Consider the following 27,803-nt stretch of genomic DNA (forward strand, 5'->3'; position numbering starts at 1 on the left):
ATGGTTATCCTTCTGCAATGTGGGGTAAATATTTCTTGCTGTTAAGTGACAGTTTTTTTTATTTGTTCATAAATTATTTAAATTTTCTATGAGAAAATGGTTGCTAGCTAATTAAAGAGCTTCCACGTGAAAGGCATAGCTCCCAAGATAATAGAGGGTTAAGAATTTTTTTAATCATGGTAAATAATTACGAAAAAGAGTCCTTGGTTATTCAGGAACTGGCTTCTAGCTGGAATGAGACACTGTAAGCTTTTAGCTGAAGCTTAAAGTGCTGGAGATTGGAGGCAGAGCATTTACTCCTTTGCTTCCTTTCTGCTTGCTTAGTGTGGAACGTCTTCTTTTTGGCTTCCTTCATAAACCAGTCTTTCTATTGGGAGGTCGTTTTTGCTCTTGTAGATTTACCAGGGTCCCTTAGACGCTGGCACCTTAAGTGCAATCCTCAAGGTTAAATAAAGCTGAGTTAAATGGCATTTTTGGTAATTTTACAATTGCTGTCTTTTGAAGAATACAAAAGATCTTTAATAATATTAAGGAATGATTCATGCATCCTAACAGAGCACAGTCTCTTAGTTCGACCTTTATTTTTGATACTAAGACGAAGTACAGGTGGTGCCCTGCTTCATGGATAGGCACATTGATTTTCTGAGATAAAGCACAAAAGGTCATCGCATTTAGGAGGTTCTAAGCAAGTGAGGTATTGGCTTCTTCAGTGTGCAAATTAAAGTCCTCCAGAATCATCGTCTTTGGTTGCCGTAAGATAATCTGGCCTATGGAACGAGCTAGTATGTCTCATTATACTTGCTCAACTTCTGGAGTACAATATACCACCATAATTGTTAATTTGACATCTGGTGCCGACTCACTTCTGTAAAGCAGTATGTCAGGCCAGTTATGACTCCAGACTGAAAGCCTAGTGATGATGAGGTTATCTTAGCAGACCATAGCTACTCATCCACCTCTTTGCCTGCCCCCAAGGTGATAGAATTTTATAGTCATCTGGTAAGGCGTTGGCGATCTCGGGGACCTACTGTTCCTTATTTAAGCATGGCTACTTCCACCTCTTTGCCCTTCCCTGGGTTGTTATAGAATGTTATAGTAATGTGGTAAGGTAGATGTCCGAGACAGTTGATAGATGTAGCCACGTTTTGGTAAGGGACAGAAGGTTCTATTTACGGTCAGTAAGTAACTGTAAATTTCTACCAGTGTTTCGACAAGCATTGTCCATTAACAGGGGTGTGGAATTTAATAAAATATCTACTTGTCCATTGGGCAGGTTGATTCATAAATCTACTTGTGCTGTCACAGAATCCACTTGTCCCTTTTGTTCTATGCAATGCGGTGACAAATTATGGCAGCAATCTCATTATAAAATAGCTCTGGAATACCCTCTCTGATTATGCCATGGCTCCTTCCATAATAGAGTTTGAATACGAGCCATTCCCTTATTTTGCCACATTTCCACAGATCTGCTTCTTGGGCTGAAGGTAGTGGTTAGCAATAGTTCCAGGTTCTTTGCAAACCTACTAACTTGCATGTTTTAAAGGTTTTTACTCTTCTCTAGTCTTTTCCCATACCGAGAAAGGTTGGAACTTTACTCCTGACTATGGCAGATGTGAAACTTCTTCCAGGGTTGGGGAAAAAAGTGGTTGGAAGGAAAGTGAACTTGTAAAAACTCAGATTTTCGTGTGAGCAAATCTAGACATGCATATTTGCTCATGCTAAAAAACAGTTCACAAATATTTTCTGGGAGTACTATTTCTTAGCCTACTTCTGTAAACTCTTGTTAATTCACGACATATACCACGGGTGCCCTCTTGAGACTTTCGTTAATAATTTGGCCCATTTTAGGTCTGGCTTTAACCATTACCCTTTGTGTACGTTCTGTCTCTCTCTCTCTGTATCGGCTGTCTTCACTGTGAATGACATAATTCTGCTCTTTAACAAGGAGCATATCGGCAACCAATGTCGTTTTGTTCAGTGCATTGAACTACTATGGAAAAGTGTGCTTTTTGAGACCAAAACAATTTTTGCTTTTGCCAATGTTTATTATAATGGTGAGGGCCCAGCAGCTCCCACGCCAATAAGGTTTTACAAAAACCATGCCAAAACAAGTCACACATTGACAAAACCAAAAGGCTGATCACCAATTTAAGACTTTCTGGCTTAGCCTTTGCGTGTTCATTTTCATGTTTCCAATAATCTTATTGTAACTGGCTACACTGATTTTCCATTATGAATCTTCTTTGAGTAATACTAGCATACATAAACACATTTTATTAATTGAAGCTGTAAAGAAATGGTACCTAAAGGTATAGAGTAGTTTAGCTAAATGTTTTTTTCCTACTTGCATTTTTTGTGAACAAATATTTTTAAAGCAAAACTCCTCAATCTTGCTTTCAAGCTTCTGCAAATATTAGCATCCAATTGGAGTGAATTCTGGGAGCATTATAAATAGCTTCATATTGCTAAACTTTGGAAACGCGTGTGCACATTTTTAACTGGATACTGGACCACTGTCAGTAGTGCAGTCTGAGCTTACATTTACTTAAAGCACTCACCCTAATAATACAGGTTTTGCATTAATGAACCATACATACAGGTTTCAACAGCATTAACACTTAGACACAAATCTTACCTTAACTGCAGACAATGCCCTTCTCTGATCCATAATGTGTTACTGTAAAGTGGCAGCCAAAGGGTTTGTTCTTTAGAGGGTTGGGCCTATATGTCCCAAGGACAAATTACACATTAACACCTGTTGCCTTTGACCTCAAACAATATTTCCTGGGTATTGATGATGGCTGAAGCATGCAGACTCTCTTGCTGTGAGTTTCCACCTTCAGTAACCGAGGCAGGACACAGCTGTGTGCTTTCTCTAACCAGCATTGACAGCTGAAAGAAATCTCATGCAAGCAGCTGAAGATATGTTTTTAAAAATCTGTTCATTATGTGTGATTGTGTGTGTGTAAAAGAGAGAGTGCGAGAGTGAATGCATGACGGGTGATGAGGGAGAATAAGTAAAAGGGAGTAACAATGGAACTGTGAGCGAGAATGACAGTGAGTGAGAATAAGTTTGGGCATGTAAGTAAGCATCCATATTGGAGGTAACTCTTGGCATATAGGACATGTCACAATGCTGGCATTGGCATACTGAATGTAATCCTTGGCATATCGGACACCTGTAGAAAAATGGTGGTACTAGCATTCTGGGAGTAATTCTTGGCATAAGGAGTACCCATGGCAAAATGCCGGCACTTGCATAGCGAAAGTAACAAAGTAATTCTTATTTTAAGGGGTTACCATGCCAAAATGCCGGCATGCTGGTGAAAATTCTAGGCATAAAAGGGGCTCTTGACCAAATACTGGTGTTGACACACGAGGTTGGCACATAAGGTAATTCTTGGCAAATGGGCATCTTTGGCAAAATGCTGACCCTGGAGGTGTTCAGGGACAATTAATCCTCCCTTTAAAAAACAATCTCTTTATTACAGTCATATGCAACAGATGCATGTCACATACAATACACAGATTAAACTGCTAGTAGCATCAGTACAGTAGGCAAAGGATTTAGTAAATTTTACATGAGGCAAACATGAAATTTTCTTCCATAAGCAAGGTACAACAACATTAGGGTCCGCGCTATTCTCGAACAGATGGAAAGGACTAAGTAGCAAAATTACAGAGAGGCTTTTTAAATGAGGAGGGTGACATCAGTTGCCGTATTGAGGGGGGAACATATAGGGGTGAGCGATGATCATAACGATTGAGCGATTAGTGTCCGAGGGGGTTGCTGCAGACACTGGAGATAAGGAATCCACAGGCAATGTATTGGCAGGCACCAGTATAGCTTGGAAATCAGCCAGGATGGTTTACCAACTACCTGCTAGTGTGTCCTCCTTGCGCAAGGAGGATTTCTCTTCATGATGCTGAAGGCCATGCTCCTGCATTTACCTACATTTAGTGGGCCTGGGCCAGGCTACCAAAGTTTATGGCCTCACTCTGAGGTTCTTGTAAAGCCTTATTCTCTAAGTTTGATAAGGGCATTGGTTAACTTGTGAATTCATGAAGAATGTGATGGAAAGACCTTTGCATGTGTACTTAGGGGAGAGTTCCCAATTAAGTGCACTGTAGAGGTGTGGCGTAAAATTGTTGTGTCATTGGTTGTGGAGAGACAGAATGTCAGTGCCTTCCTTCTCACTCAAAGATTTATGGATCTTGGACTTCCAGGGGACACTGAGTGAGCGTGTTGCAGTGCAGAGCTGTGCTGTGTTGTGAAGTGAGGCTGTTCGGGGAGGAAGGATGCAGAACACAAACCCCTGTTCATTTTTCACGTTTGTTTCAGGTTCTTGGACTGCGGGGCAGTTTTAGAGTGAGTGAGTGAGTGTGTGCAGTGGATAAGTGGGAAGAAGGTTACAGGGTGCAAACCTCTCTCAATGTTCATATAGAATTTCAGTATTTTGGACTGATAGAGGAGTGTAGCTGAGTGACTGAACAGCAGTATAGTGTGTCACGGGGATTGGGAAGGAACAGTTTGACGACCAGGGTTCATATAGCTCTAGGGTTTCTGGATCTAATGCTACAAAGGAGAATGTGAGTGAGTGCAGAGCCAGACAGTTCAAAGCAATGTGGTTTATATGTGATGGATAACAGTATAGCAGGCTTACCTGGAGGAAGGACCATAGGAGCATTTTAAAGTGTGAGTAAGTAATTGCTATGTACCTATAGGTAGGAAAACAAAAAATAAGCGTGTGTGCTTGTGGAAGGGAACACAGATGAACATTTCACGGTTAAAAGTACCAACTCAGCACTATCGCTGGCATAGTAACTCTGGAGAAAAGGTGTGCAATCTTTTATACCTCTTCCCTGGAATTTGGTCAGGTCAATTTGGGAGTTCTAAAAAGTGCTTATGAGACAGCAAAACACATATTTAAAACCTTGGAAATTGCCCTGGTGGTTTGAAGCAAACAGTTTACAGAAAACCAGGTACAAATTCATTTTATAAGTCCTCAATACTGGCAGATTAGAAGCCAAGCTACTGCAGGCATATAAAGTAGTAAATAGCAAACATCCGCACTACCTGGGCACCTGGGAGTGTAGGGCCAGCCACACACACACTGATCACGATGCAACATCTGACGGGCAACGGTAGACACCTTACAAGATGGCTATACAGGGGAATACGCTCAATAGCAGCGGTGTCTCTCCAGACTCTCAGGGGCAAATGGGAGGAGGATATAGGAAGGGCACTTAGCAATAAGGAATGGAGTGTGTTGTTGGAGTACCTGAGGAGAGTATCAAGGAACCCAAAATTCAAACTCCTACAACTCATGCTTTTACATAGGGCATATTTGACACCGAGAAGACTACGGGCCATGTTCCCAGATGTCTCGGATGTATGCCCATGATGTCAACTGCAGGCAGCAGACTTGATACACATGCTGTGGAGTTGTCCGCAGCTCCGACAGTATTGGACGGCAGTCTGCAGAATCCTAACAACTATTGCTCCGGTAAGGGCTAATGACAGACTGGAATACTGTTTGTTGGGGCTGTGCCCCAAGGGAAAGAAAGGTAGCCCGATTACTAAATTTAACAACCTGGCGCTCATTCTGGCCAAACGTAATATCACAATGAAATGGAAGGCTGCTAGACCACCAGCGTTGAAGGATTGGTATGATGAGCTGTTGCGATGGGGTAGAGCGGAGAGTGCGGAATTAAAGAGGGAGGAACAGAGGGGACTGCGTAAGAAGCCTATATCTATAGAATGAATTTATTGTTGGAAGAGCTTAGCGTTATGGACATACTCGAGTATTTCCCCTAAAATTAGATATGCTGGAACATAGACTTTGCGATGCTACAGGAAAACTGGGACTCTAAGAATATCACAAAATACAAAAGGAAAGGGATGGTTGCTGTAAGTCAATGTATTACTACCTGTATATAACAACATGATAATATGCTGATCTGGAATATGTACAGAGCTGCACACATTTTACTCGCTGAGCCTAAGGGGGAGGGAACGGGAGGGGAAGTTGTTGCCTTTTTTTGGATTTTTCTAAAACTCTAATGTAGGGTTGCATTCTGGTGCAGTACTATTTGAACAGCTGTACGGCACACAAAACTCATATTGGGATAAATGTAATACACGGCGGATTAACATATGATCTGTATTATTATGAAGAATGTGTCTCATGCTGATAAGTTCAGGATGTATATGATGCTTTACCCTGTAATGTACTGTGATGCACCATATAATAAAAAATATGTTAAAAAAAGCAGTAAATAGCAAGTTCAGGAAATGTATTAAGCTCAGGCACTGAGAAATCCTAAGACCATACCACTCCATGGCTCAAGGGGAAGATCCTTAAAAGTGAGCTGCAATAATATATAAAATGGTGCTGGGGAAAGACTGGAATTAGTTGGTACAGGCTGTGGTAGGAGAATCACACAAAAGATGATGGGACGAATGCTTGCAATTTGTCTAACCACAGGCAATCGCTCTGGGTAGCATTCCAACCCATCGTTCTCACTGTGAAACCTCATTTTGGACCCAGCCATATACAGACCAGTCTTGATCCTACTCATTGAAACAGTCAAGCCCGAAGTGCCAGACCAGGTCCTCCCTGAACTGGAACACTAGCAACACGGGATCAGTTTAGCTCTAGTTATGGGCTCATCAGCTTGGTACAGCTTTGTACCAGTGACTCGGTGAGCACAGGACCCATGTCTGGACATAACCAAGCCATTAAGGGTGGTACATCAAATACACAAAAGGGGATGGGAGGAATACTTGCACTTTATGCAACCACTGGCAATCACTCAGGGTAGCATCCCAACCTACTCCTTTACCCACCATGCCACCTAATTTCAGACCCAGCCATATGCAAATCGGTCTTGACCCCGCTCTTCCTGGGAACAGTCCATCCCGGACTGTCCAACTGGACTTGGTTTGCTTGTGTATCTATTCAGGGAGAACCTTGCCAGGCTGGACTGTTCCCATGAGAAACAGGGTCAACACTGATTTGCATATGGCTGGGTCCAAACTGAGGTAGCATGGTGAGCAAAAGAATGATGGGTTGGGATGCTATCATGAATGATTGCCAGCGGTTAGACAAATTGCAAGGATTCCTCCCATCACCTTTAGTGTGTTTCATATTATAAAAAGAGACCAGCCAATGACAGAATATCACAAGAGAGTGGTGAATTGTAAAGCATTTGGTAAGACAGAAGTCCTGTGAAAAGTATTGAGGGTACTAGAAAACTATGATACATCTGGGTGGGCTATGATGGTGTGCTGATAGGCTTGGATCATGGGGTGGTGAGGTGACTGTTCCATTGCCTAATCCTATTCTTATCTCAGTGTTTTCTTTGTACACCTGTAGGAGGAGGAGACCTTGTCCTTCATCAAAGACAGTATGGAAAAAAGTGACCAGTTGACTAAAAATATGGTAAGCACGGCTAATGTTAGCTTTCTTCTGTTTGCTGACCATTATAGTTGCCTCATACTTTGTAACCTGTGTGAGGTGTAGAGGCTGGACTATATAAACTCATGTAGTAGGGAAGAGCTGGGGATGAACTGGAGAGGATGAGGCTTAACACAGCTGTTAACATATTTAACTTTGTTACCTGATTGCCTGACAACCCCTCCTTATTCACTAATGCAAATATCAACGTTCAACAGTAGATTTCTGATTCTCTATCTCTCGCTTAGACTTGTACCATCTTTTGCTGTCACTTTCTCACTCTTGTATGTTTATGAATGAACAGCAGTTTTGTGTATGAAATGGGGCCATCTGCTTAACTTGTTATAGATGTTTTTCAGGGGAATGGGCGGAATTCTTAAGACAAGAGAGTAACACTGCAACCGTATTGTGAATAAAGACTAGTGTCTTAGCAACCACCCTACATTGAATCACCAGAATTTCTTTTTTATTTAATGTAATCTTTTTATTAAAGATGTACAACACAGAAACAAAACACATGCAGTAATATAGAGCAAATCTGTAAGCCTGTAATGTAGCACATATGTTCCACCGTGTATATAGCATTAGGCATTGTCCTAATCTAACAGAAGCCTTCCCCTCCTCATCGCTTTTACATCATATCTCGTGGGTCCAGCAGCTTTGAGGCGCATCCCGCATCCAGGGTAGCCAGATCCGTTCCCATTTTTTCGGGCAGCGTCTACTTCTATAAATGTGCTTTTCAATCATAGAACACAAGTCCATGTCCTTTTTTATTGTTCTAAGTCTGGTGGGTTCGGTGACCCCCATCGCTTGACCACATTTCACCTAGCAACCATGAGTCCCACTCTACAGAATGTTTTTGTGTGGTACCGCATGGCTACCTCTCCCCCAAACTTCGAGGATCACCATTTTTACTTCGAGAGGGACCTGGATGCCAGTTATATCTGTATGATTAAGTTCTGCCAGATAAAGTAGGATGTTGTCCTCATATAAGGATATTCATTCCTCCCATGTGACTTCTCAGTTAAGCTCACACATGAGGTTGGCACTACGAATCCAGCAGGCGAAGGGTTTGTGTGCAAGGGCAAAAATCATCAGAGACAACTGACTCCTTTGCCTGATCCCTCTTTCCAGGTCAAACTGCTTTAATAGTGTTCCATTTACCCTAACTCTGGCCAGAGGTGCATTGTAAAGCAGACCCATCCAGACAAGTAGTTGGGACCAAAGTACATATGTGTCAAGACCACCCACATATGCTGATTCCTGCTTGTCAAATACTTGGCAGTCTCCGAAAGACAACACCACTGATGATGCAGGCTCCTCTTTGGTATATTCTATACAGCCGGAAAGGCATCTAAGATTGACGGGTAGTCTGGTCAAGCATGAAGCCAATTTGGTCTGGGTCTATTAATGTTGAGATGACCCTTCAAAGGAGCAGGGCCAATATTTTAGATAGAATTTGTTTCTCAATGTTGAGCAGCGATATTGGCCGGTAAGGAGCCACACTCATCCACATTTAAGCCTTTTTTGGGTATAGCTACAATCGTTGCCATGCGGAGGTTGTATCGCAGTACCCCCACCTTTTGCGCTCCCTCAACTATGGTGAGGAAGTGAGTTGCCAGCGAGGAGCCATGCCTTTATAGAATTCCACCTGTAGCCTGTTGGGCCTGGCAATGCTTAAAATCTCCAATTTACTATTTAGTAAGATTTGCCTCAAACAACCTGTCCTCATGGGAAGGCTAAAGGACCTGGCTATCTAGCAGGAAGCCCCACATATTGTCCTCCCCTATGTGTCTTTGATCGATAGAGCACTTTGTAATAGTCTGCGAACATTGTAGCAATCTTGTTGCTACAAGGTCCCCGTTCGTCCCCATGAGAAACACTATCCAATTAATGCCATATCTCATCTCGCCAACCATGCCAGTAACTTACCCGCTTTGTCACCGACATCATAAAGACGTCTTTGAACAGCTAGAACCTGATCTGATTATGCATGGGGGCTTGGAATTCCCTTTCAGTTAGAGGGCATATTCAGTTTGTGTGTCTTGATTAGTTGCAAATCTGCATTCTAAATTGATGATGTCCACCTCAACCTGTCCAGGCGAAGCAGTGCTGTTCTTTAGCTGTTGCTAAGGAGATTGCCTGGCCCCTAATAATGGTCTTATTACTTCCTATAAGGTTACGGGGATGTGACCAGGCAGAAAAATTATTGTTAGCGTGCAGACGTCCTGCTCTGTAGCAGCCTGGCCCTTGTCCAGCAGGCTGATGCTTGAGCATTCTTAATGTACTCTTGTGCAGCCAAGATGATCTGGAATAATATACTTAAATCCACGAAAAACAAGTGAAAATGCTGATTTTTAACGAGTCTGATTCCATTGAACATTTGTGCGTCATTTTGAAATCCAAGAGGAAAGCCTTGCTTTAATAATAATTTTTTTTTTTTTAATAAGCGTTGATTGAAAAACCTCGATTGATGTATCCCAGTGAAACACAGAGACAAATTTAGTTTAAGGTGAGCGGTACAAAGGAGTTGAATATAGCCCATAGGCGTTAAAAAGTGGAAGGCAAAGCAAAAACAAACCCTTAGCATAAAAAATGAGAGAGAGGGGAATAATGTGTTTCCATGGTCATCAAAAGATTTACCCTTCATTGTTTTTGTTGTCATTCAAATATACCTCATCACTTGTTTCTGTTATTTGAAAGGTGCATTTGTGATGAGACAAATACCTCATATCACTAAAGTTTTATTGTAGATATGACGCCCCTCACAAAGCTGAAGATTATCCTCTAGCGTCCGATCTAGCTAGCTTTTCTGTTCCCACCCTCTGCACCCTGTTTATAGAGCCAGTAGATGCACTGCTGAAGCTTTCAAATATCATTCCATTCCTTCCTGAAAGTTATTGCTGTTTCTGCCCAGACACTCCCCCGTAAGCACACTTTGAAGTCTGGCCCACATCTTAAATTGGATCCTATTACTACTCTGTGAAAAAGTTGTTCTACGCACTCTGCGTGCTCTGTTGCAGGAAATCCATCACTTGTTGTGCCACATCACTGGAATTTCTTCGAAACACCCGACTGACTCTCCATGTGCATATAAATTCCTTAACCAAGTGTCCCTTCAACTCCCTGGTTTCTGCTCACCCCCTTATTGCCTTATGAAAAATATTGTGGAGGAGTTGCATAGTTTCTTTTCTTCTTTTCTTCCCATCACTTTTCATGTGTTGAAATTTTAAGTCTAGGTTCAGTAAAGGCCACCAGCTAAATGTGTAAAAACGTGACATGTTCTGATTTTAGCTTCTCTGTACTAATGTAATGTAATGTAAGGAGTTATTTGTACCGCGCAACTATCGCTCCAAGGAGCATCTTGGCGCCCACTTGTATGGCTGATCAGATAGAAGTTTCATCTGCTGCCCTCTCCCACCCAACAGCTCAATATTTACATTTCCCTTTTACTTCTCTTTATTTGTATTTTGTTTTTTAATTATCTTTTGTAATTAATTTTCTGTAGTATACTTTGGGCTTCATGTTACCTCTAGAAAGTGTCCCAGTGCTTATTTCGGCCTTGTTCTTAAGATGCACAATTACATAAATAAATAAGTGGATATGGCATATTTCATGAGCTAATGTTCATCCTGGGCCCACACCATACATAGCTCAATGTGCAGTTAATAGTGGATACAGCCTAGAAGGAAAAATACCTATTCACTGGGACTGAGCATAATATTTGACAAGTCAGAGATATGAGATGTAGAAATACTCCGGTTGGGGCTTTCTATAGTCATTGTCTGCTCAGAAGTAAAGCTGAAGTTTCAAGGCAATTTCTGTTGGCTTTAGTCAGACGGGCAAGAACTAGAGCAATTGCACCTGGACCCCATGAAGGAATCACAATAAATTGTTTTCATACTTCTACTTTTGTCTTGGTGTAAAATATCTGAGGAATGTTTGTACATTATATTCTGTTGTTTAGCTGGTGCCCTTGAGCATTATTACTTAGTTTCTAATTGTGCTCAAAATTCAAACTTATCCTAAAGTCTCAATAAGTGAACAAAATGCATGTATATTGTTGGATGTTTGATGTTTGATGTTTGTTGGTTTTTGTATAGCGCGCATACACTCCAAGGAGCATCTTGGGGCTGCTGATTTCACTGCAAAGATGAAATATTTGGGGTAGTCGCTGAGCTTTAGATGTCCTTAGACTAGAGTCTTACATTTTGCATCAGATGGACCCGGGCCTTTTTGGCTGGTTCACCCCTGAACTTTTTGCTTTTGATGGCGACCTGGCATTCGTGATTTCTGGCTTGGCGCACTTTTTCCCTGTGTCCCAGGGTAAAGTGCGTGCGTGTAGTGAGGTAGGCCTGCCTTCCCATAGGAATGCATGGGGAATGTATGTGACCATGTTAGTTCCTGATGCGTGGGGAGTGCAGGCTCGAGTTTGGTATGTGCGAACTCGTGAGATTGAATGCTGCGCAATGATGTGTGCGGCGTGAATGTGTCTAGTGTGGAAGTGCCACTTCTAGACATAGGTGTGCGTGTGCAGTAAGGGTGCTGGCATGTGATTGGCTGGAGTTGGCTGGTGAGCCTGGCTCCAGGAGTCTGGATGGGTCTACCCCGGTGGTGAGTGGAGAGATTAGCATGCTGATGTGAGGGAGGGGTGCACCTGGGACCTGAATAGGGCTGGGCTTTCCCCACACAATGCTGTCTCCGCCCCCTGTGGTGCGACTGATGACCCTAGCCTAACTAGTGAATAGGAAGGGTGGCTGAGCACATCAAGATTGCTCCAAAACCAGCTGCAACTGGTTTCTCTCCCACCCTACACCCAGACAAAGGTTTTCACTGTATAAAAGTGGGCTGTGTCCCCTTACAAGAGGTTATCTTGTTCCTGATCAGAAAAGGGGGGCCTGCTGCTGCTGGGCGCCAGGAGGACCGCCACTAGGACTGCCTTCCTGCCTGGAGGGCCCAGTGAGCTGGCCCCTGGGCCCAGCCTTGCCCCCCTGCCTACCTTCCTACAGAACTTGTCCTGGACTTGCAACTCTGGCCTTTTTGTAGCGCCTGGGGGCAGCCTGAGAGAAGCAGCTCTGCTGTTTCCCCTTGTAGCGCTGAGCTGCCTTTCTTGAGGGATTCTTCGGCGTGGGAATCCCGCTTTGTATGCTGATTAGCGACGCGGGTGCCCACCTCGCATTGACTGCCGCTATTATGCCCATCCCTTTATTTATTTAAGGAGCAGGAGCCCACCCTGCATTTTCCCCACGCTCCATAACCTATAGAACGGGACCCTACCCTGTATTTTCCCCGAAGATTTCACCGCCGGCGGCTGTGATTGGCTTCCGGCCCGAGAAGATCCGGAAGCCCCACAGCTGCGGGACGAAGAGAAAGCCCCGGAGGAAGCAGGAAGTGTCGGTGAGAGGGAGCACGGGAGCCTACCCCGCCTCCCAGGACATCCCAGAAGCAAGAAGAGCACCCGCAGCCGCAGGAGAGGAGCTGCCGCCTGGAGGAACAGGCGGGGCTCCGGTGTGAGGAGCAGAGAGCCCCCGCATGCAGCCGCTGCCCCAGGAGCAGACCGGTGAGTGAAGGGGCAGTTTCCTTTGGTTCCTAGAGCGGCTCCGGTTGACAGAGGGCCGCACCAGTGGTCAAGGGGGCATTTTGTTGAACGGAGGCTCCAAGGGGGCACCATTGTTCTTTAAAGGCCCTGTTGGAGCTGAGCTTATTCCTGGAGCAGCCCGGGAAGGCAGTAGGCCGCTCCCCCTTTAGCCCCAGCAGCTTCGGGGGCATTTGTGTCTCTTGAGTCCCCCGAGCGGGACTCCGACGAAGGGGCCATCTTGGTGCAGAGCCCACAAAGGCTCTTGGGGGCATTTCTGTCATTTCGAGTCCCCCGGGGACGGACTGCAAAGACGGGCATTATTAATTGGAGCCCACGCGAGGCTCAGGGGACATTTATTGATTTCGAGTCCCTAGAGGGGGGACTCCAACGATGGGGCCACATTGGTTGCAAGAGCCCACAAGAGGCTCCAGGTTCCCACGTTGTTTTGGGCCCCTTTTCCCTGTGGAAGCCCAGAGGAGGTCTACAGCTGCCCAGCACTTAGTGGGCAGCTGCCACGTTTAGGTTTTGCGCAATCTCTTTGGCTGCCTGCGCAGCCTGCCCTGACATTTGGGACACGGGTCGTCCTAGCCCCATGAGAGGTCAGTTGGCCTGGGAACAGCCACAGGTTGTGGCCTATGTGATGCTGCGCAATTGTTCTGTGCTGCACCTCTGAATGTGTTTTTATGTGTCATGTGCTTTTTCCTACACCGCTGAATGTACGTTTATGCGTTATGTGTTCAGGCCTCTACCCCTAAATGTATTGTGATACTAAGGTGGTTGTTCTTTTTAGTACAGGCGTTACTAGAGAGTCCTGGTTCCCTGCGTGGCATTCTCCTAAGGTGGTTAGGGTTGCGTAGGTGGTACATACCTGATACCGGTGAGTACTGGTTGTGTGCTATATGTGCTGTTTTGGTACTACAGTATGATTATGTTCTACGTGCTAATTCTAAAACCGATTATTCCTGACAGTGGTCCATGTGGCCCTGTCCTGTACCTATATCCCCTGTAAATTCTGCCCGTGCCCATGGCACCTTGTAAGGTATATGTTTATTATCTAACGTTTGTGGTATAATACAAAGATTATTTTTTTATATATACCTTTCGGTGGAGTTTCCTTTGTGGTGGGCCTCTGGTGTTGTTGCTGGGTGCGCTCGCAAACGCTTTACACATTGCCTCCGGGATAAATATATAGGCATTTATATAGCGCACTACTTACCCGGAGGGTCCCAAGGCGCTTCGACCGCTGCGAAACCCTTCCTGGCTTCCCTGAGAGATGGACCCTTAATGGGTATCTCCAGGGTGAGACCAGGCATCCCCGGCGGTCTGGTGGGGCCGTTAGTGAAGATGAGGCAAGCTAATGCCCAGAGTTGCCGAGTGTGATCGCTGATCAGAGTGGGCACCGAGGCGAGAGAATTATCGAGTCCGCTGACCCTGGTCCAGAAACCTGCCGCGCCGGGAATCGAACCCTGGTCCCGGGCCGTCCTCTGCTCGCGGGTCTGCCGCCTCTAACCAGTGAGCCACACTACTTCACTGAGTAAGCCTGTCTGCTCGTGCCAAGCTACCAAGGAGGTGAGCAGGGGTTATCTTGGCGTGTGACTCCCTTGCCCTGATTAGAGGGGTGGTTTCTGTCTGACTTTGGCGCAATCCTTAGCCAGCCAGAATTCCCATTTCATATTGCCAGTAGGTATATATAGTTAGGACCTAGTTTCCATAGGAAATCCGCAACATTCTATTGGGAATAACTTTTACGCCGGTTGATTAATCTCCGCGAATTTCTCAAAGAAGATGGTCCGTTCCGCGCCTTCCCTGAAAGTCTCGGGTAGATTCGTCAAGCGGGGGCCGAGAAAAAAGGGGGTCCCTAAACGTGTTTTCGCCATGTTAATTTCCATAGGACGTTTAGACACTGCTACAGCCCGAACCGCTGAACCGAATTACACCAAATTTGGCAAAATGGTGGAGTCTGATTCGCAGATCACCCTTTTGCTTAAATTGTGTAAATCCCTCCAGTAGTTCCTGAGAAAATCAAAGGAGAAAAAATATATATATCTATAAGCGCACCGTGCGCGCACCGTAAGAATACCGTACGCGTACCTTCCCGTGCACGAGCTGCATGCTGATTGGCTGCCACTGTCTGTCAACACTCCAAAACAGAAATTGATGGCAGCCATCTTGTGCCTCGGTAGACTGAGGCACAAGAAAGCAGAAAAACAAACATGTAGAACACAAAAAGGGGGCATGGTAGAAACACCCTGACCCCCTAGGCCTGTCCAGGTGGTCCCACAAGGACCCCCAAGGCCCCAATTTTTTTTCTCAAACTACCCCCTGGGGAACAAAATCGCAGGGGCATAGTAATAAAGAAGTGTTGGGGGGGCCCCAATCCCCTCTACACTGCCCCGAGGATGGCCGCCCCATGGGAAAAGCAACGCAGCCCTGTGGCGCATAATAGAGGATAAAGGTGGGCTAGTTGGCCCCCAGGGGCCCCCAGTATGCAAGGGAACTTAATCCCTCCAATTTAGAACACTCTACAGGGCGCGTTTGCACAGTTTAAGTTGGGGAATTAATTCCTGTTCAATCCAGAGGTCCGCTAGAGGGAACTCGTCCAACAGGTATCTCCAGTAAGTGCCATGGAGCTGCACTGCACAGTGTTGTAAAAAGGGGGAGTGCCCTCTGAACACCTGCCTGCAAAAATGTAGTAAATCAGTATAAAAAAAATAACAATTAATACATTTAAAAATTGTCATTTAAAAAACCTTCGAAATTCAATGAAAAAACCATAGATTTCAGGCCTGATATAGTTAGGAATTAGCATTTAAAAAACCTTTGAAATTCACTGAAAAAACCATAGGTTTCAGGCCTTATATAGTTAGGAATTAGCATTTAAAAAAACCTTTGAAATTCACTGAAAAAACCATAGGTTTTTTGGGATTATATAGTTAGGAATTAGCATTTAAAAAACCTTTGAAATTCACTCAAAAAACTATAAGTTTTAGTAGGTAGTTAGCTGGACATTTCACTCATACAAAACCATTGAAATTGCTCCTATAACTATATTTTGCGCACCCGCAATCCACTGCTGATGATGTCACCTATTACATCATTCATGACCTGGTCAGTGACATCACTGATGACATCTCAAATGATATCACTGATGACATCATCCACGTGACAATCACATACACCTTTTCATACACTAGTAAAATCTTTCATCACTCATTGTAAAATACAGAGTATCATATTTGAATCCATTGACACAGCAATACAAGTACCTAAAAACCCACTCAGTGATTCCTAGATGTATACACACATCTAATCACTTACCTGTAGATTCACTCATACATGCTGTCAATGAACAATAGAACACTATCAAAAATACTTATACACCTATATCGACATTACACACCAGCACACATCCTATTCACATATGAAGTTATCCTACTCACTTATGCAAACAATGGATCATACTTACATACTTACTTAGCTACACACTTATACAAAACCACTTCATCTATTCATTAAGATAGGAAGTCATACTTAGTGTATTATACAATCATTATTACAAGTATACAGTTAACCATACAGTCACTCACACCATCATTGAGTCTTATGTATACTGATTTATATACAACAACTGACAAATACACTGCCTTTTATTTTTCTAGTTTGTTGGACATGTACCAATGAGCAATATATTTGCTCATCACCACACCCATAAAGATATTCACTGACCCAAACAACGGTTAGAACATGTAGTTTTAACTTCATATATCTACTAAATCAACTATTCACACATCTTTGGGCAGTCACACACCCCCCACCGAACCACACACACATTCACTCTCCCATATAAATACTCAGTTAACTAATCAATAACTAATATAGACTTTCACATAACTTGTAACCAACTGGAGAACCAGTTTACAAAACAACTGACAAAGTGATACAGATAGTCACACAGTTTAGTCACTATCCACTATATTCAGTGAGACACTATAAATTGGTAAAGTAAACAGTCAATTACACTGCTACTAAATCCTCCATCCAAATATTTATTTTTATATATCCACTCATTCTTCAATGCAAATTGCTATATATATAATGCATATTTAAATAACGAAGCAAACCGCATTCACTGGATGATGTCATCAGTGATGTCATTTGAGATGTCATCATTGATATCACTGAACATGTCATGAATGATGTAATATGTGACATCATCAGCAGTGGATTGCGGGTGCCCGAAATATAGTTAGTACAACTAACTATATAGGACCAATTTCAATGGTTTTGTATGAGTGAAATGTCCAGCTAACTAGAACACCCCTAAAACTTATAGTTTTTTGAGTGAATTTCAAAGGTTTTTTAAATGCTAATTCCTAACTATATAAGGCCTGAAACCTATGTTTTTTTCAGTGAATATATTTTGATTCCCCTCATACTTGGTGCCTTGTTCAGTGCTTGTACTGGACAACTGCGTGCTCTATATCTGAACTCAATAATAGTTGGCTTTTTGCTAGCAGTAGGGAAAATTACTTTTACATTGCTATTGGCCACTTAGTTTCTGTATTATATCTTGAAAGTGTAAACCCCAAGATGTCAGACTGTAGCATACCCAGCTGTACAACTCTGTTTTAAACACTGTTAAAATATGTGTTTTCCTTCATTCTGCCCTGATCATCAGAGGGAAAGGGGAGCAGTTTCTCTAGCACAAACATTTAAAATACATCATTCCTGTTTTGCGGTGTTCGTTCATTAGATTTTATGGGAAAATGAAACTATATAGTTTAAGTCCATTAACCCATGGGTGGTGATGTTCTCATGGCCGACCATGATATGGCATCCCAGGCAAATAATGTTCATTCCTACAGTGTGCATGCAGTCTCAAACATCCTCCACATAAGTCCTAAAAACCTTGCATGAAAACAGACTTCCATTTAAAACGTCTGGTTGTTGACTCTCCTTTTCTTTTGAATGACTTTCTCCTTCCTTTCCTCTGTATGCCTAACACTCTTTGTGCACCGCATACGCAGTCACATGTATGTTTGCCTTAATCCCTATTATTTTATCTCCACTAATTACCCACACCTCGTTTTAAAGATCACAGTCTCCCCTTTAAAAGTTATACCCCAGCAACCCAACAATATCTGATCTCCTGCAGCCAGTGCATGAAGTCACATATACTCCTCTCCTGCTGAAATCACACACAACTCTTGTTGGGTGTGATTTTATCACATAGAAACTGGCATGGTTTCCTTAACACCTTGCATGCTCATGACGAGCTCAGCTCGTCATGAGCTACAGTGCTCCGGTGCTCATGACGAGCTCGTCATGGCCTTTAGAACGCTCGCACGCTGGGCTAATTCCCCTGCTGTGCTGAGCGTTCTAAAGGAACGGGTGCTGCCGTGACGAGCTCAGCTCGTCATGAGCACAGGAGCACTGTAGCTCATGACGAGCTGAGCTAGTCATGAGCATGGGAGCGCTGTGCGCGCCCCCCCTATCCCCAGCACAGCAGGGGAATGTGCCGAGCAGCGAAGGGATTTAGAGAGCAAGACTAATCCCAGTAACCAACAATAATGAAAATAAAATGCTAACCATGGGTTTTTGAGTAGCGTGCTGCCTGTCATAAAGTGCTACAACACCTCCTCGTGGTTAGTAAGTGCTATATGAATTATGCAATTACAGTACAATATATAATCCATACTCATACCATAACACTCAGCTGTTGACTGTCGATTTATAGTTCATACAGGCGGTATAATAAAGAGCTTAACACTCTTATATTAGACACAGCTGCTAAGGGTCATGTTCGTCACCTAGTACTGTACCAGTCCACAGCAAATAAACCACCCATCACCAACAGAGCAAGCATGGAATGACTGAAGAGGTCTGCCACATGCCACTGTCCATTAGAGAATTTTAATATAGTTCACCACTGCTTATTGAAATCTCACAATGACCATGAAATATGGGATGACCTTAACAAAATAGGCTTGTAGGCAAGCGCTTCAGCGCCCTACATAGGGGTAGTACATGCTATATAAATGCTGCAATATAACACAGTACAGTTCAAAATATTAAATTACAGAATACCTCAATACATGACTTATAAGGTGATTGTATCAATTGGAAGCTCCTTCCTTTGGAGATCTCACTCCTGTGGAATCCCTTGTCTTCAACCGTAAAGAACACTTAAGGCTTCTTAAGGTGTGCATGAAGGATATGGAACTTGTTTCCACCTAACAACACCTTCCCTGCAGTTGACACTAATCCTTTCGATGGGGCATTTAAAATATCTGCTAATTCAACAACAGTAAAACTTGAATTGTTTTTACTTCACATGACTTTTGTTTGATGATTAAATCATCCAGCTGATGATGGGTAAAAACCTGACAACTGTTACTATTTTTTTACATGTGCATATTTATATAACCCTTTGTGTTATTCCGGTAAGTTCAAATGAAAATTGTTTTTACTTCTGGTTACTGAGTGCATTTGGTGAATGCGTATTTTCTGCATCCGATGTCAAAGCAATAAACATGTTGCTCTGTAAAGCATTCCGCTATCCATTTTGGACCTGGTACCACTATATCAAACCACAAAATAATTAAATCAGGCCCCAACGAGCCTGCAATTCCCTAACCAATACAAAATGGACCCACTGACATGATTGAGCAAGCTGTGGTATCACTAGCTAAGGAAGTGCTTAACCGCAATTCTTAGTTCTTATACACACATCAAAGAACATAAACTTGGAAATAAAAGAGATCATACATACTTTAGTACCTTACAGGACTGTTAGCCCAAACCCATTTTAAATATTTTGGGGGTAGATTTTTGTTATGCCACATTTTCTCTGTATACTTGTCTAATTCATTAACTTGAAGTTTTCCTCACATACCTAAAACTCCATCATGTTCAAAACAGTCCGGATTATGGTTCTGAAATACAGCACAGCAGAATTATCCCATAACAAAATATTCATATTGAATGTGATGACTTTTCAGATTAAACTCACAGAAATGTTTCTTTGTGTTTACAATGACATTTTATTCCTTTAGTTTCATAATAAACAGATGGGCACCTAACAAATAGTCAAGCTCGGCAACCAACCATCTAACTCAGAAAAATAATTGACATCCCACCATTTACCTCTTAACTCTCTCTCCTACCTCAAAGAAAACACCCTAGAAATGCATTTCATCGTCATAATACCCTTTATACATTCTTTGCTCATCTGCAATACACTTCTCTTCCTTTATCCTATCCCTCCTTTATCTCATTCAATCCAACTAACAAACTCCTATGTCCTTTTCTCGAATTAACAATTTAGATTTCCCTAAATTAACCCATCACTAATCTACTCTGGGTTGCAGAGTAACGTGCTACTCGCCGAAAAGCACTTCAGCGCCTCATCACGGGTAGCAAGCACTATATAAATACAATTACTATTACAACATTTTTTTCTCTTCATTGTCAATTTTTACCCTACCATTTAGTGTCAAGCAGTCCAGATTAACTTTAGATTTTCTTATCTTGCTGTACTTTAGTGAATATGGCTGAATTATTATTTTAGAAGGCCAGAGCTTAGCATCCACTTCCCCCACCAGGACATATTGCTCTCTACAGTCATTTATCTTCATGTTAATTTATTTCACAAGTTTCTTTGCAATCTTGCATAGCAGTCATCAGCTCGCTCCTTCAAATATTCTCTCATTTTTGCAAGCACATTGAGATCACGTTAAGAGACACTTGCTCTGCAAGATTGTTTTTATGCTTGCACATTTTCTCTTGGAGCTAGAAAAACCTCCTTTTGGTATTCTAGCTTCCATTTGTGCTTTCAGGAGTCACTAAGCTCTCATCTCTGACCACGTTAAACTGACTTGCTTATAGTTCTGCACTAACGATTTGATAGTTCTTGAAACTCTACTCCTTCTAAGATACTCTTTAACCGCATCTTTGGAGACTATTTCTAACCCTTCACAGATTTCTGTTTGCTGCCCCACCTTCTCTAGTTCCACACTGTCTTAAATTAGACACCACAATCACTTGTTACAGCCACTTCCCAAGGTCATGCTCTCCTTAACCTCCATCCTTTTCCAGAAAAGAATATAATGATCGACTATCTTTGCTGTATTTCAATGAGCACCTCCCCCAAAACTACGCATTCTAGCATTCTGGATGGTGAAGGTACATCACTTGATGTCTACATTCTGAAGATATAGTCCTTCTTTATGCAAACCTTTCTGTAATCAAAAGAATTGTAATTCACTAAAATACACAACGGTTTTTGTTTCACTCTTTTTTCCTAGCTCAGTCTAATAAATTGGGATCAACTGTATAATATATATATATATATATATATATATATATATATATATATATATATATATAATTTGTTTTCACTGACTTTAAGATGGTGACCAACTCATCTCACGTCATAACTCCATTACCCCCCCTCGGTCTGGTTATTCCCCGAGAGGCGTTTCATCTTATTTCAGATCTTTTTGCTTCCTCCTTTTTTTGGGGCCATTCTTATCTGCACTGATTACATTGTGGCTGCTATTTCATGAAAAGTGATTAAATATCTAAATGCACAATTGGCCAATGTTAAAACTGGTAATTCGCTGGTCTGACTTTCCTTTTGGAATGAAAGTGTCTTTAGGGAACGGTGCTGGGTAGGCCATGTGGCCCTTACTATTGCAGGTCCCATCTAATTAGGAACTTGCGGAGGGGGGGGAGAAGACGGGGGGGGCAGCAAGCTAGCGCCCAAGAGAGTTGACGGGCCCCTCCGACTCAGAAGGACATGCACACAGCAGCATCCGCTTCTGGTAACCTTATTATCCTTGTTGGCCTGCAGCAGAGCCTGTCATGAATGGTGGGGAGAGGCTGGACCAATCAGGGGACCATAAGCTACGGAGTGCGAGTGGAGGGTAGCGTGTGGTTCGTTCGGAGAGCAAGGCAGGTACCAAGCCGCAGTGGCCACTAAGCAGGGCACTTCTGCGACCACATGCACCACTCAACTCTTCCCTGGCAGTGCTTATCGCATCAAGCTCGCAACACCTTCAGATGCAGCCTCACAGTCCTCAGTAGCTGCAACTGGCTTGCTTAGTGAGCTGCTCCACATGCTGCATGCCACACCCTATTATTGAATTGCTGGTAGCCTTTGCTAATGCAAAGGTCCACCTGCAACGTTCCACATCTAATTGCGCAAGTCTGCTATAAGCAATTCAGAGCCTCATTAGAAGACTAGCAGGACCTCAAAGTTCAGTGGTATTCTGCTCACACAGTCTGTCTAAATCTACCTCGAACTGTTCCATTGTGCTCACATATACAAACAGCCTTTACTTTCAAACAGTTTGGTACAGCACCCCTCCTAAATTCAATTTACCAGAAAAATATTTGCATGCTGAAAAGTTTTGTGCAAATTCCTTTGATATATTATCTCTACGACTTGCAAACTGATCACTTGCCCATAGCAATATTTTGTCAGAATCGCCAGTCTTATTTCCACCATAAGTAAGGCCTACAGTTCCCACCTCAAAATAGATACACTGCTTTTTCTACTCCCTTGCATCTCGTTTTGAACTAAGTTCTCTATTCAAAATACCTATCATTGTTACAAACAACCCACTATTTTCAGTAGTACCGTGTTTATTTTATTTTTTAATAAAGGTTTAAAACGTGGCATGCATCGGTTAGTCACCACAGCGCACTTTTATTTGGAGCACATTAAGATTACAGCCATAATATTAGTACATGAGAATGAGACATGAAACTATTGAACTTTAAGATGATGGCAATTCTCCAAGCAGTGACGGTGAAAGCAATTATCAAGCCTTGGAATGTCAGGTGGGTTGCGCGTATATATTGAAAGGGATGTTTAATTTCTGGTCTTTGGCATCAGACCGGACATCTGATGACTTCAACTCTTTAATGTTTTTTCTTTCACTACCTTGCATAGCAATTGAGTTGAATAATGGTATACAGTGACCCAGAGTCACCCAGTAATCTTCTCTTAGGTGAACATCTAACTTATGAGATCTCGAACACTGCCTGCCACAGTTGAACTGTTATTGCAATACTACTTTCAACCATACTTTGTTCCACATTACTAATACTCTCTTCTTTCTTAAGAAATCTGAGCGTAAATGACCTTTCCACATATTATGTAAAGTATCAGTCACTTACATGTGACTGGCATGGCCAAAAGGGTAAAACGCCAGAGTTTCTTTTCATATATTCCTCCACTTTCTTTCTCGTTTGCCCTTGACTAGATGTCTGTTCCATTTGTTTACATTCCCTTGAACTATTTTAATCCCCCCATCCACTGTACATTAATTTGCATTGACAAGAAGTCTTTTCCCTCTCTTTTACATTTCCTTGAAATGCTTCACTATACATTACTTTCACACTCTATGCTCTGTTACCACTATCCCCCATTTTACCTTACAAGAAATTGACAAAATTCCAGAAATAAAACACCAGGATACAAATCCTAGAACAGGCCCACCTTAAAATCCTCCTTTTTGGCATGTCATGCAGCACCTGTTCTAAAGTTCACCCCCAAACGCTATCAGCGTCTCTGAGCACAAGACACAAGCAGCAGATACAGTGCAGAGTAACTCATCCTGGACTGCAATATCACAGTGCTTCCAATGTTCTAGCCAAGCTTACAAAAAGCAATGGTCCTTTATTGTGCTGCAGTTGGCTCTTCCAACGTTAGTGCTGTTGAGAGGAGTATCATTACACTCTTGTAGAGCTATGGCTGCATCCCACACACATCCTCAAGAAGGCAAATGCTGTTTGTTGACTTTATTGCACTTACAATGACCCACCTTTTTTTGCCCACAACCAGTTTTCAAAATCCTGCCAATTTGGACTTGAACCCAGTGACGTCAAGGAGAGCTGTGATACTTCCACCATCCACCTTCTTAGAATGCATTTAATGGGTTATAGAAAATGGCTTGTTTAATCATGTTTACATACATGTTGTTTCTACTTGTGCCTAATTGTGCCCTTTAATGATCTGTAACCCTGTAACTTGATAATGAGAAGCATAGAAATTACTTAGTCCCCTCACTTAAAATAATAGGGACCTGATTTTCTGCTGTCAAAGCGAGATGCATTGGTCCTGTGCTAGGTAGTTTTGTTTGTCCTCATCGAAGAACTTTTACTGACGCTTTAGATATGCACTGGTCGCTTTATCAATGTTTTTGTGTTATTTACAGTGTTGGAGCCGATTTTCCTGTCGGTTTTCCCTCCTTTTCTTCACCATGAGATAATGATTATTTGATTTTTGTGTCCTAGGCTAAAGCAAAAAGTTATGCTGCCCTCAGGTCTTGCCCTGCATGCCTCATTCACACTTCCTGACATCTTCCCTCTGCTGTAGTTAAGTTACCTTTTTTTTCTTCAAATCTCTTACTCCAAGGTCTCAATCCTGTCCTCCTTTGAAAGTCGCCTTATGAAGCTGGAGAACTCCATCATCCCGGTGCACAAGCAGACAGAGAACCTGCAACGGCTTCAGGAGAATGTGGACAAGACACTGTTGTGCTTGGACCATGTAATTAGCTATTATCATGTGGCTAATGACACAGAGAGGATCATTAAGGAAGGGTAAGTAACCCCCAATGCCTTAAGAGTAGAATGTTTATAATCAATATTTTCTAGAAGAATTGAAGGAAAATTAAAGAATTGTATCTAAGATTCAGTGCTGCGTAATGTAAAGTCACTGGCGATAAGAAATTCAGTACAACAGCACAAGACCGGAATTGTGTACTGGAGTCAATAGCACAAAGGAGGGCTGTTGGTGTACCTTACCCAGTTACCCCAAACTTCTGAACAGTGTAGGAAGACCGTGGTCAGAGCCAGCTGATTATTGTTGTAAAATTCTAGAGGATGTTGTGTTATAGTTCTGGAGGCCACATTTAGAGCATAGTCTCCTGTTTGAGAAGCCTTGACCCCATAAAAATGACAGATTTGACCAAGTCCATTGGAGAGCTACCAGCTCCCCAATGAACTGGTGCTTAGTTTGCACCACAAATCCTTTGAGACTTTAATGAATTTATGATGGTGCTTGTCTGTAAAGCGAGAACTTAAAGCAATATAGTGTGAAGAAGAGGTAGAGGAGAGAGCTGTATATATTTCTGGATGAATTTTAATATCTTTCTTATTTATTTATAGCCTGTTGGCATACCACTAATCATGACCCCTGCTCTGCTTTTGTCACACGGTGCACTGAATAGGAATGATTAGTTTTTGCCATTAGGATGGCTTTGTTTATCGCCTGATCCAGATATCTGTAACAAACACTAATAAGGTATTCAACGTTTTTCATTTCCCTGTGACCCTGGTGCTTACTGTTGTGTTCCTTCCCCTGCAGGCCTACAGGGAGGCTGGAGGAGTACTTAGGCTGTATTGAACGGATCCAACGAGCAGTGGAGTATTTCCAGGACAACAATCCAGACAGCCCAGAACTGAATCGTGTGGTTTGTATTTCTGAGGAGGTAGCTTAAATTTCACCTAGAGACAAAGAGAGCCAGCTTCACAATGTAGCATGGTGGTAATAAGCCTAATTCTCGACTGAGTACTGGGAAACCAGCTTCATTTTCATTCTTTCTGGGAGGGAGCAATGTTAAGTATTGTAGCCCCTTCCTTTACTGATTGCCTGTTATTCACATGTATGATTGGTTACAGCTCGTGCACCTATTCATGTCTGTTATAACAACCTTCGATAACTTGTTTCTCTCTTGCATAATTTTTATATTCACTCAATTTTAGCCAATTCTCTGCTTATATGCTTTTTCACGTCTTCTAATATAACTTGTTTTTCTATTTTATGCAGAAGTCCTTGTTTGAACGTGGAAAGGAGTCCCTAGAGACAGAGTTCCGGAGTCTGATGACCAGAAATAGCAAAGCTGTGCCACCAATCATGATCCTTGACCTTATCAGCGTTGAGGATGATGGAGAAGAGGAGCTGACGCTAGAGCACCTTCCTGAAAGTGTACTGCAGGACGTCATCTGCATCTCTCTCTGGCTGGTGGATTTTGGACGGAATCAAGGTGAATAGTAGATCTGTCTCACTTGGGCCTTATTGGAAAATAACATTCTACGGAAACACAGACTTGTCCATTGTACTGAAAGAGGTGAACGTGGAAGTGATGTAGTATAATATGTATTTATTTTCAGGACTAGAACATCTGTATTAGACATTCTGTGCAATAGCTATAGGATATAGTACTTCTGAACAATGTAGTTGAAGTAAGTAGATTGTTCTTTCTGTTGAAAAGCCCATGAGTTAGTTCTGTTGTACGACGTAGCTTGACACTAGATTCTACTATTGCATTGAATGAGTGAAAGTGAATTGTTCTGGTGTGTTTCTTGGGGGAATCATGGAGTCAGTCTGGGTTCTGGTTTCAAGAGATGCAGGTCCAGTCCTCCTCATCCAGGCAAGAGGGCAGCAGGCAGTAGGCCAGTTCAGAAGGAGTGCGGCATAGTAGTAGTACAACAGTGTGGCAGTCCTTCAGCAGCACAGCAGTGCTTCTTCCTGGCAGAGTATCTACAGGTCCAGAAGTGTACTGAAGTGGAGGTGGCTGAGGTCCTTCTTTTATACACAGTTGGGACTTTGAAGTGGGGAGAAGCTTCGAGACACATGCCTTTGAAGTGAACAGATGCCCTGCCATCTCTGCCCTGACTCCAGACTAACTAAAGGGTGTGTGCAGCCCATTGTGTGGAGATGGGGCACAGCCTATTCAGGTGTAAGGGAGGCTGCGCCCAGCTCCTCCCTCCCAGCCTGCTAGTGATGGCCCATTCAGTCACTCCTAACCTCCCATTGTGTGTGGGTGCTTAAGAGGGATACATAAATCCCAACTGCCAACTACACCCAGTCATGTGACCTGGGCCCGGCTGCAGCACCAAATGGCTAAGGCAAGAAATTGCCAACTTTCAAAAATTGGCATTTTCAGAATTGTAATTTAAAATTCAGTTTCACCATGAGTTAAGATTTTAAATTAGTATTCCAGAGACTCCGAACTTGAACAAATGATATCTTCCCATTTGTTATACCACACCAATATAACCTCATTTGGCTCACTTGTATAGTACTCTTAACAGGACGAGTGACACACTTCTCATCTAAATGAGATTATGCTTTTCCGCCAACAATGCTACCAGTTTGGATTTATGTCCAGGTAGGTGCTGTGTCATTACTTGTCAGGGAAATACAGCCAGCTTTGCATGTTTGTACGATAGGCACTGGACAGCTTATTATTAGTCCTGCTGTGAATGCCTTTATGTTTTGAGACGTATGAAGAGGTGTTATGAAATTAATTTTACTTTAATCCAAATATGAGAATTGAGTAATTCACGTATTCACAGTTCTGCGCAGCTTTAATGTACACTAGTTCCTGAGGTAACATAATATTTACTGTTGTTCACAGAGGTATGCTAATGGGTGAGAGGTTTTATCATACAATAGGAAATATTTGCCCGGCATCCTTTATAAAATGCTTACTTATGCTAGGTTAGCTTCCCTCCTAATTTGAAAGGAAAATGTTCGGTGGTTATGTAAACGTTCAAGTAGAATCTATAATGGTCAAATGGAGACTTTTTCATGCATTGGACTTCTGGAGTCTGATACAGCAAAATGTTCTTGCTGCCCGTTATTCTTCCATTGCTCAATGGCAGCACTTGGTTTACAGCTTCATTTACTTTAATGTGCCATGTAAAAAAAACGAATCATTCTTCCATTGCTCAATGGCAGCACTTGGTTT

General features: G+C 42.6%; 1 protein-coding gene across 5 annotated transcripts in view; it reads left to right on the top strand.

The window, feature by feature from the left end:
• EXOC7 (exocyst complex component 7) overlaps nt 1-27,803 on the top strand; it is a 404,713-nt gene that overhangs the window by 41,833 nt on the left and 335,077 nt on the right. For all 5 annotated transcript variants that reach the window (XM_086930707.1, XM_086930709.1, XM_086930711.1 and 2 more), the window contains exons 2-5: nt 7,380-7,445; nt 24,464-24,648; nt 25,415-25,520; nt 25,877-26,093. In XM_086930707.1, coding sequence (XP_086786833.1) covers nt 7,380-7,445; nt 24,464-24,648; nt 25,415-25,520; nt 25,877-26,093 — 574 coding nt within the window. The remainder of the gene's footprint in view (nt 1-7,379; nt 7,446-24,463; nt 24,649-25,414; nt 25,521-25,876; nt 26,094-27,803) is intronic.

This window comes from Lissotriton vulgaris, chromosome 7 (genome assembly GCF_964263255.1).
Source record: "Lissotriton vulgaris chromosome 7, aLisVul1.2, whole genome shotgun sequence".
NCBI classification, from domain to species: Eukaryota; Metazoa; Chordata; class Amphibia; order Caudata; family Salamandridae; genus Lissotriton; species Lissotriton vulgaris.